This window comes from Miscanthus floridulus, chromosome 19 (genome assembly GCF_019320115.1).
Source record: "Miscanthus floridulus cultivar M001 chromosome 19, ASM1932011v1, whole genome shotgun sequence".
Taxonomy (NCBI): Eukaryota; Viridiplantae; Streptophyta; class Magnoliopsida; order Poales; family Poaceae; genus Miscanthus; species Miscanthus floridulus.
In genome coordinates, this window is record NC_089598.1 from 6,437,909 (window position 1) to 6,448,935 (window position 11,027).

Here is an 11,027-nt window from a genome sequence, read left to right on the forward strand (position 1 = left end):
TTGAGTGCCGCCATGCAGCCTGTTAGTTTTTATACGTCTTTGATGTTTCAAGGAGGGCCCATCTCTGTTATTGCTCGAATTTGCTTGGCGCTTGCTTCGATTCCACGATGACTGACCAAGAATCCGAGTAGTTGTCCTGAGGGAACTCCAAATACACACTTGTTTGGGTTCAATTTCCACCTCCACCTCTTCAGATTTTCGAAGGTTTGTTTTAAGTCTTCAATCAGTGTATTTGGGTTCTTTGTTTTTACAACCACGTCATCCACGTATGCTTCTATGTTTTCACCGATCTGATCACCGAGGCATGTTTGGATGGCTCTTTGGTAAGTGGCTCCAGCATTCTTAAGTCCAAACGACATGGTCCTATAGCAGTAGGCGCCGAATGGAGTGATGAAAGACGTCTTGCTTTGGTCCTGTTCTTTTAATGCGATCTGGTGATATCCAGAATAGCAATCAAGAAAAGATAATAAGGCAGATCCTGCTATTGAATCGACTATCTGATTAATGCGTGGTAGTCCAAACAGATCCTTTGGACAGTGTTTGTTGAGATCTGTGTAGTCAACACACATGCGCCACTCGTCTGTGTTCTTTTTTCTGTACCAGAATTGGATTTGCTAGCCAATCCGGATGGAGAATTTCCCTGATGAATCCAACTGCCATTAGTTTTGCAATTTCCTTTTTAATTGTTGCCTTCTTGTTGGGAGAGAATCGTCGTAGTCATTGCTTCACAGGCTTGGAGCCTTCATTGATATCAATTCCGTGCTCAGCCAACTCTCTTGGGACCCCTGGCATGTCGGCCGGCTTCCAAGCGAAGATGTCCTTGTTGTCCCGAAGAAAGTTGGTGAGCGCGAGTTCCTATTTTGCCGATAGGTGGGCACTGATGGTTGCTGTTTTTGTGGGATCACCGGTGCCTAGGTCAATTTGCTTGACGTTGGCTTCTTTTGGTGGTGCTAGGATGCTTGGTCTCTTAACCGGTATCTCTAGTTCTTCTTGGCTTGTTTCTACGGCGATAGTGGCTATTTCTTTTCTTCCATCGTTTGCCTATGCCTTTGCTGCAATTTGGATTGCTTGTACGTCGCAGTCAAATGCGCGCTTTAAATCGCTCCGAAGAGAAAGAACTCCGTTAGGCCCTAGCATCTTAAGCAACAAGTATGGATAATACGGTATTGCCATGAATTTTGCTAGTGCTGGGCGCCCAAGAATTGCATGATATGATGAATCGAAATCTGTGACTTCAAATTTGATGAACTCTGTGCGGTAGTTCGAGGGAGTCCCAAAGGTAACCGGTAGAGTGATTTGTCCAAGTGGCATTGCTGCCTTGCCGGGTACTATGCCATAAAAAGGTGTGCTTGTTGGTGTGATCATCCCGGCGAGTTGTAGTCCCATCTTCCTTAGAGTTTCTGAAAAGATGATGTTGAGTTCGGCTCCTCCGTCGATTAGTACTTTTGTAACAGTCATGTCAGCAATGGTTGGATCTAGAACCAATGGGTAATGGCCTGCGTTTCCTACACTGGTCCACTAGTCTTCTCTTGAGAATTGGATTGGGTACTCTGACCAGTTGAGACATCTTGGTGTAGCGGGTTCTGCGGCCATGATTGTTCGTAGCGCTAGTTTTTCTTGATGTTTGCTTCTAGAGTCTGGAATCCCAGCAAAGATTACTGCTACTGTCCCTCTGGATTTTTGGAATCCCTTGTCATCATGGTTGTCTCCTTCTTTTTTCTGATTGTCTTCTTTATTGTTTCCCTTGCTATCTTTTCTAGTGTATCTTTCGTTGAAGGTGTAGCAATTTTCGATGGTGTGCTTCCCGTTGGGGTGCAAAGGGCAACGCATGTTCTCAATGTCGTCATATCTTCTGGGCTTGGTAAATTTCTTTGATTTGTCAGCCATCGCTACTGTGTTGTCTAGACCTCGCTTTCTCTCCTGATGTCTGTTGTTTCGAGGATTTTGCCTGTCCGGGTTGTCTCTGTTGTTCCTTTCCGAGAATCTTTCTCTTGTTTTTTATTCTGCAGTAATCATCTTTTCTACTGTTCTTCTAAATTCTTTGTTATTTCTTGGGTTTTCTTTGCAGAAGTCTTGAAATTGCCACCTAGCCATGATTCCATGAGAGAAAGCTTCGATTACTTCTCGTTGTGTAATGTCATGTACTTGAGCTCGTAGTTCGCCAAATCATCGATAGTAATTTCTGAGACTTTCACCTCCTTTCTGTTTGAGTCCTTTTAATTCTGCGTGGGTGATTGGATGTGTAATAATTCCCGCAAAATTTTCATAGAAAGCTCTTTGCAAGTCTTCCCAATTTCTGATTGATCCGGGATTTAATTTGTCAAACCATTGAAGCGGCATGGTTTCTAGGGCCATGGGAAAGAACAAGGTTTTGATGTCATCGTCTCCTCTGGCTAATTCAATCGATTGTGAGTAAATCCTGAGCCATTGCTTTGGTTCGGTCTTGTCGTCGTACTTGGAGTGGTTGGACGGTTTGAACTTGTGAGGTAGTCGAATCGAAGCAAGTCTGTTTGCAAAACAGGGAAATCTATCGTGTGTTCTGGCTTCTGTATATTCTGATTCTGCGCCCCCTTCTTGCCAACTGTCGTCTTGGTGAGAGTAGTTTTGTGTGGCTGTCCATGTAGGTGCTCTGCTTCTGTCCTTTCTTGGTTGCTCGACTCGGTTATTTTGACTGTGATTTCTTCGGCTCCCTCCGTTGTGACTTCCACTTGGTCCTAGTCTTTCGAAAGCATACTTCCTTTGATTTTGATCTTCCTATTCATGAGATGTTGCCTTTCTGTCGTTCGTTTTAAAGACTGTTGATCGGAGGAAATCTCGGAGCTGTTCTTGTTTCTCATTAGGATGTGAGGTCGCCCTGAGTTCTTCTAGTGCTTCTCGGATCTTATCATAGGGTGTATTCGCTGCTCGTCCTTCTTCGATCTCTCGTTCTGATTTTCTTCTATTGTACTCAGCTAGGTCTGATTCATATTTGATCCAGGTGTCTTTCCGCTGTTTCACACGGCGTTGTCGTCCTTGTTTCAATTTGTTCTTTCTTTCTCTCGCTTGCCTCTGACTCTCAGTCTCACCGTCGTGCCCCTGGATAAATGGTGATATGTTGGACTCGGATTCATTTGAAGACCTTACGTCGGGTGCTTTTGGGGGGATCAATGGTGATCGAGGATGGCAAATCATGAGTACTTCTCTAGCGTGAGTTGTTCTATCATCGTCGTTGATTTCCGTACTGCCAGAGCTGTTGATAACTTCAGTAGAGGTCTCAAAGTCATAGATGGAATCTCCTTCTTAGTAGGGTAGAATTGTTGTTGTCGTGTTGTCAACTAGTTGGGTGTCGTCATCCTTAGGAACGGTACCTGGCCAGTGAATGATGCAGTCTTGAGATGTTATGGTTAAAACGAGACCTTCCTGGGCTCCCTTTAGCGGCATTCTAAGTATGGGATAAGTGGATCCTTCATGCCATGTCTGATAAGATGTTGCCATGTTGTGGAGTCCAAACGGAAAAAGACCCGACTTCTTTGAAGTATTCTGGGTGTACTCCGAGTAGTATTCTTGATAGGTTGACGTCATGTCCCAGAGCTTTGTCAGAAAAGAACTCGGTTTTCCGAAAGAACTCGGATAAGACTTCATTTTGGAAGCGGAACTTGAGTTTGAATCGGATACGTGAATTTGTGAAAACTGAGTCGGATTGGATATTACGAGCTGTGCAAATCTTCCAGCAAGCTGATCTGTCGTTATCGTCGAAATAGGATGGTCTTGATGATGATCTGAATCTTCAAGGAGACAGCCTTGGAGCTTGCCATCGTCGCCCACCTTGCAGATCCATGAACCGAAGATGAAGGTCGATCCCTTCGAGAAGATCATGTTGTCGAGGTCCATCAAGCTCTCGGATGCAAAGTCGCCGAAACCCCCTACCTGGCGCGCCAGCTGTCGATGTTTGACCACCGATAGCCTGCCTCGGGGGTACCCGGGGTAGTATGTTCGGGTTTCAGCGTATGCAGAACTCGATGGTTAACGCAAGAGACAGTCGATTTATCCTGGTTCAGGCCCTCGATCGTAGATCGAGTAATAGCCCTACGTCTAGTCAGTGTTAGCTTTTGCGTTGGATTGATTATGAAGTGTTGTGTTGTACAATATTTCTATTGAACTCCTAATCTAAGGAGCCCTGCCCTCCTTTATATAGTTAGGAGGTCAGAGTCCTAGTCGGTTTACAATGAGAATTCCTAATAGGATTATGGAGTAACACTACTACTAAGATTACAGGGGAAGAATCCTAATTAGACTAGGTCTTCTCCCTTCCTTGTGGGGTATCCCGTGGGTCCCACACTGACAGGGTCGGATGTCACAAAAGATCGGGGATTTCGATAACAAAACTGATAAGCGAAAGTATGCGTTTATTTAGGGGTAAAAGCGACATAGCTGCTCGATGTTCTAGGCATTGGTGAAGACCTCGTCGTCGATGGTCTTTAGCTTATAGACGCTTGGCTAGAGCACCTCCACGATGATGTACGGTCCCTCCCACGGTGGGGAGAGCTTGTGATGGTCCTTGTTGCTCTAGACGAGGCGAAGGACCAGGTCCCCGACGTTGAAGGCCTAGCCTCGTACTCATTGGTTGTGGTACCGCCGCAACGCCTGCTGGTACTTGGATGAGCAGAGGAGGGAAATGTCATGTGTTTGTCTAGCTGGTCCATGGCATCCTTGAGAGATGCCTAGGCTCCCTATGCATCGTACGCCTTGATCCTTGGTGCTCCATAGTCAAGGTCGGTTGGGAGGATAGCCTTGGAACCATAGATCATGAAGAAGGGTGTATAGCCAGTGGCTCAACTAGCGGTTGTCCTTAGGCTCCAGAGTACCACCGTGCACCGACCTTGTTCAATCGGTTGAAGATCCTAGGCTTGAGGCCCTATTGGACCATGCTGTTTGCGCGCTCGACCTACCCGTTTGTTCGGGGGTGCACAACGGTGGCCCAATCGACCCGAATGTGGTATTCATCGCAGAATCAAAGGAACTTCTTTCTGGTGAACTATGTATCATTGTCCGTGATGATGGAGTTTGGGACTCCAAAGCGATGGACGATATCGAGGAAGAACAGCACGGCTTGCTCGGATTTGATCGCAGAGATCGGCTGAGCTTCTATCTACTTTGTAAACTTGTCTATGGTGACAAACAAGTGCATGTAACCCCCATGCGCTTTTTTGAGAGGTCCAATTAGATCGAGCCCCCAAACTATGAATGGCTAGGTAATGGGGATCATCTAGAGCACTTGGGCTGGTAGATGAGTCTACCGAGCATAGTACTGGCACCCTTCGCAGGCGCGTACGATCTGCTCGGTGTCAGCTACAGTGGTGGGCCAGTAGAAGCCCTATCGAAACATGTTTTTGACTAGGGTTTTGGGTGCGGCATGGTGACTGCAGATCCCACCGTGGATATCACTCAGCAAACGCTTCCCCTGTTCGATGGGGATGCAGCACTATAGGATCCCGGTGTGGCTTCACTTGTAGAGTTTACCCTCCACAAGAACAAAGGACTTGGCACGACGTGCGAGCCATCGAGCTTCCGTCTTCCCATCAACATCATGTTACGGAAGAGGTAGTCGAGGTATAGTGCCCTCCAGTCGACCAGAGGGTCGGGCTCCATCGCTGGGTCTTCTTCGAGTTCCATGACTTTAGGGCTAGATGGAGCCGACGGTTGGTGAACCCCTAAGCTTGAATTAGGAGGACCATCATCGGCATGTTTCAACCCCTCGTAGCGAACCAAGGGCTTGTGTTGGTCACTGGCGAAGACACCTGTTGGCATCGGCTCTCGGCTAGATGCTGCCTTCGCAAGCGCGTTGGCTATCTCATTGAGGCGCCTTGGGATGTGATTGAGCTCGAGGCTATCGAACTTGACCTCTAGTCGTTGGACTTCTTGGAAGTATGCATCCATCTAGGTGTCATGGTAGCTTGACTCCTTCATGACTAAATCAACCACCAGCTAGGAGTCTCCCCGAATGTCTAGACGTCGGACGCCCAACTCGATGGCAATGCGTAGGCTGTTGATGAGCGCCTCATATTTGGCCACATTGTTGGAGGAGGGGAAATGGAGACAAACCATGTGCCTCAAGCATACCCCGAGGGGCGATATGAAGACCAGCCCCGTGCCGACGCCCTTCTTCATCAGCGATCTATCAAAGTACATCGTCTAGTACTCTTGACTGATGACCGCTGGTGGCATTTGAACCTCGATCCATTCTATGATGAAATCAGCTAACACCTAGGACTCGATGGTCGTCTGAGGGGCATACGCAATGCCTTGACCCATCAGCTCGAGTGCCCATTTTGTGGTCCTCCCTGTGGCATCCTAGTTTTGGATGACCTCACCGAGGGGGAAGGACATCATGACTGTCACCGGGTGTGACTCAAAGTACTAAAGTAGCTTCCTCTTTGTGATGAGGATAGTGTACATGAGCTTCTAGATTTGGGGATAGCGGGTCTTTGAGTCAGATAGGACTTTGCTGATGAAGTACATAGGGCGCTGTACTTTTAGGGCATGCCACTCTTCTTCCCGCTCCACTACCAGGGTGAAAGCTCTAGTTTGGTTTTGGTTAATTGATGAAACCCTAAGTGCTAACCTAGTTTATCAAAGTGATTATGAGATAGGTAGCACTACTCCAAGTAATGAAGCAATGGCGAAGATCATGACAATGGTGATGGCATGGTGATGATCAAATGCTTAAACTTGGAAAAGAAGAAAGAGAAAAACAAAAGGCTCAAGGCAAAGGTAAAATTGTAGGAGCCATTTTGTTTTGGTGATCAAGACACTTAGCGAGCGTGATCACATTTAGGATAGATAGCCGTACTATTAAGAGGAGTGAAACTCGTATCGAAATGCGGTTATCAAAGTGCCACTAGATGCTCTAATTCATTGCATATGCATTTAGGATCTGGTGGGGTACTAACACCCTTGACAAAGTTTGTGAAAATATGCTAACACATGTGCACAAGGTGATACACTTGGTGGTTGGCACATTTGAGCAAGGGTGAAGGAGATAGAGTCGAAAAGGAGTGAGTCGTGCTATTTACAGAGTGACCGGACGTGTCCGGTATGGTGACCGGACACGTCCGGTATTCGGCGACGTACTCAGCGACTGGACACGTCCGGTATAATTTAGCAAAGGCAGTGTTCAGCAGTGAAGTCGATCGGACGCTGGCAGCGTCCGGTCCGGTGTGACCGGACGCGTCCGGTCGTCCATGGGTGCTTACTGTACTTGACCGGACGCTGAGGCTCAGCGTCCGGTCAGTCTCTACCAGACGCGTTCAGTTGGCCCTGGTGGCTTACTAGACTCGATCGGACTCAGCGGTGCAGTGTCCGGTCAATTGAGTTTCTACGTCCGGTGTGAGCGTCCGGTCATCGGCAGAATACGCGGCAATGGCTACGATGATTTGAACCGGACACGTGGCAGTCTAGGGCTACCGAACACGTCCGGTAACCGGACGTGTCCGGTATTCACGACCGGAGCGTCCGGTGCTGCGTCCGGTCAGTTGGACTGCAGCGTCCGGTCAGCCCGCGTTATGCCCAGTGAAGGGGTATAACGGCTCTATTTGATGGGGGCTTCTATTTAAAGCCCTATGGCCGGCTCAAGCTACAACTCTTGCACATTTTCATTGACATAGCAACCTTGTGAGCTTAGCCAAAGCCCTCCCACTCATCTCCATCATTGATTCATCATCTTTGTGAGATTGGGAGAGAATCCAAGTGCATTGCTTGAGTGATTGCATCTAGTGGCACTTGGTATTCGTGTTGCACTACGGATTTTGCTTGTTACTCTTGGTGGTTGCCACCACCTAGATGGTTGGAGCAGCGGTGGAGGATTGGCACGAGTTGGTGATTGTTCATTGCCATCTCCGGTGATTGTAAGGGGAGTTGTACCTTCCCCGGTGGAGTGCCGAAAGGTAACTCTAGTAAATTGCTCGTGTCATTGAGTTACCTCACTTGTGGGTCGGTTCTTGCGGTGTCCTATCGTGTGGACGAGGTTTGTGAAACACCTCTTAGCCGCTGAACCACCAAGTGTTGGTCGACACAACACGGACGTAGCGTGTTGGCAAGCACATGAACCTTGGGAGAAAATCGATTGTCTCTTATCTTTGGCATTCTCCTGGTGATTGGCTATATATTCATCTTGTGATTGGTTCATCCCCTACACGGCGGTATAATCACCCTACTCACTTATTTACATTCTTGCAAACTAGTTGATACAAGCTCTTTAGTGTAATTAGAATTGAGAGCTTGCTTTATTATTTACAATCATCTAGTTGAGCTCTTTAGAGTAGCAAGGTTGAGAGCTCTTAGTGAGTAGTTACATAGCAAGTTTGTGTGCCTAAGTAATCATTGCAACTAGAATTGTTGGATAGGTGGCTTGCAACCCTTGTAGAGCTAGAGCAAGTTTGCATTACGCTATTTGTCATACTAATCAAATTGCTCTAGTTGATTTGTAGATTTTTAAATAGGCTATTCACCCCCCCCCCCTCTAGCCATATTAGGACATTTCACAGGGCGATGCTGACCACTTGTGTGGTGGCCGCTATGTAGAGCAGAAGGGATTCTCCATCGGTTGGAGGAACTAGGATCGGGGCCTTTGTTAGAAGCTGCTTGACCGCGTCAAGTGCCTCCTGGGCCTCGGGCGTCCATTCGAAGTGGTCCGCCTTCTTTAGAAGTTGATTAAGGGGGAGACCTCGTTCACCAAGGCACAAGATGAAGCGGCTAAGCGTGGCGAGGCATCCCATAACCCGTTATACCCCCTTTATGTTCTGAATTAGGCCCATCCTCGTGATGGCAGAGATTTTCTCCGGGTTGGCTTTGATGCCACGCTCGGAGACGATGAAACCAAGCAACATGCCCCTTGGGACCCTAAAAACACACTTTTTGGGATTGAGTTTGATGCCGTTTGCTCAGTGTTTTGTGAAGGTTTGTTCAAGATTGGCTACGAGGTGGTCAACCTGCTTGGATTTGACCATGATGTCGTCGATGTAGGCCTCAACAGTCCGCCCGATGAGGTTTCCAAAGCACTTGAGCATACAGCACTGGTATGTAGCCCCATCGTTCTTCAGACCGAACGGCATTGTGACGTAGTAAAATGATCTAAAGGGGGTGATGAAAGATGTCACGAGATGGCTGGACTCTTTCATCGCAATTTGATGGTAACCGGAGTACGCATCAAGGAAGCGGAGGGTTTTACACCCCGAGGTAGAGTCAACTATCTGGTCTATACGTGGTAAAGAAAATGGATCCTTTGGGCATGCCTTGTTGAGACCCATGTAGTCAACACACATCCTCTATTTCCCGCTCTTCTTTCATACAAGGACGAGATTGGCTAACCACTCTAGATGTTATACTTCCTTGATGAATTCGGCCGCCAAAAGTTTTGCTATCTCCTCGCCGATGGTCCTGCGTTTCCCCTCGTCGAAGCAAGCGTTGCTTCACTGGTTTGGAGCTTAGGTGGATTTTCAAGGTATGCTCGGTGACCTCCCTCGGAATGCCTAGCATATCCGAGGGTTTCCACACAAAGGTGTCTTTATTGTCGCGGAGGAAGTCGACGAGCGTGCTTTCCTATTCGAAGGAAAGCGTGGTACCAATGCACACCATTTTGCGCTCAGTGGTCTCAGGGTCTATGAGGACTTCCTTAGAGCCTTCCGCTGGCTCGAAGGACCCGGTCAACCTCTTAGGGTCGGGTGCTTCTTCGATGACCTCTTTCCTGATATCCACGAGCTCTTCAGAGGCGATGATTGTTGTGGTGTGATCACAGCACTCAACCTCGCACTCATAGGTGTGCTTGAAAGAGGTGCCGATAGTGATGACTCCACCGAGGCCTAACATCTTTAGCTTGAGGTAGGTGTAGTTGGGGACGGCTATGAACTTCGCGTAACATGGTTGTCCTAGGATAGCGTGGTAAGTTCTGTGAAACCCAACCACTTTGAAGGTGAGGGCCTCGGTCCTATAGTTGGATGGACCCCCGAAGGTGACGGGCAGATCAATCTGCCCAAGTGGCATGGCCTGCTTTCCAGGCACGATGCCATGAAAAGGCGCTCCGGTTGGCCGAATGCGCGCTCGATCAATGCCCATGTCATCGAGCGTCTCGACATACATGATGTTGAGGTCGTTGCCTCCATCCATCAGTACTTTGGTGAGCCGCTTCATGCCGATGATTGGGTCGACCACGAGCGGGTATCTCCCTGGCTATGGGATGTTCTCCGGGTGGTCGGTTCGATCGAAGGTTATAGTGGACTCTGACCACCAGAGGAAGGCATGTGTGGCCGGTTTGGTCACATAGACCTCATGGCGTGCGATCTTCTGACGGTGCTTGGAGTCATAGTCCTCTGATCCTCCAAAGATCATGAGGCAGCCATCCAACGTTGGAAACCCACCGTCTTTCTCCTCGGCGTCGTCCGTGGCGGGGTCAAGGTCCTTCCCGTGCTCTCCCTTGTTAGAGCCTCCAGACAAGAACCACCTCATGAGACTGCAGTCTTTGTACATATGCTTGACGGGGAAGGCATGGTTCGTGTATGGCCCCTCGAGTAGTTTTTTGAAGTGGTTCGGAGTCCCTCCATTGGCTTCCGACCACCCCTACGGTCAGCGGTAGCCACGAGCGAGCCCTCGCGCCTTTGCTTCTTGTTCTTCTTTTTGGCGGGATGATTGGAGGCACTTTCGTCGGTGTCCTCATCTCACCTTGCCTTGCCATCGAGGCGATCGAAGATCGCTCCGACCGCTTCTTTGCCTAAGGCGTTCCTTAGTGGTACGTGGGCCCTTGCGTCTTAGCTTGTGAACCAGGGACTTATAGGTTTTCCTAGATAGGAAACCTCCTATGATGTCGGCATCGGCAATGTTAGGGAGCTCATTGCATTGTTGGGAGAAGCGCTGGATGTACCCACAGAGGGTTTCTCTGGCCTTCTGCCGGTAGTTTTTGAGGTCCCACGGGTTTCTAGGGCGCTTGTATGTGCCTTAGAAGTTTCCCACAAAGATCTCCTTTAGGTTCACCCAACTCTAGATCCTGTTGGACAGCT

General features: G+C 48.4%; 1 protein-coding gene across 1 annotated transcript; it reads right to left on the reverse strand.

Annotated features, from left to right (window-relative positions):
- Positions 1-9,576: 9,576 nt before the first annotated feature.
- LOC136525458 (uncharacterized) lies at positions 9,577-10,164 on the reverse strand. Its single transcript, XM_066518437.1, has one exon. It carries the CDS (start codon positions 10,162-10,164, stop codon positions 9,577-9,579), a length of 588 nt encoding a protein of 195 aa, XP_066374534.1.
- Positions 10,165-11,027: the final 863 nt, after the last annotated feature.

What these genes read in the sequence shown, in the direction of transcription:
- LOC136525458 (XM_066518437.1), bottom strand. Translation starts at nt 10,164, where the DNA reads ATGAAGCGGCTCACCAAAGTACTGATGGATGGAGGCAACGACCTCAAC.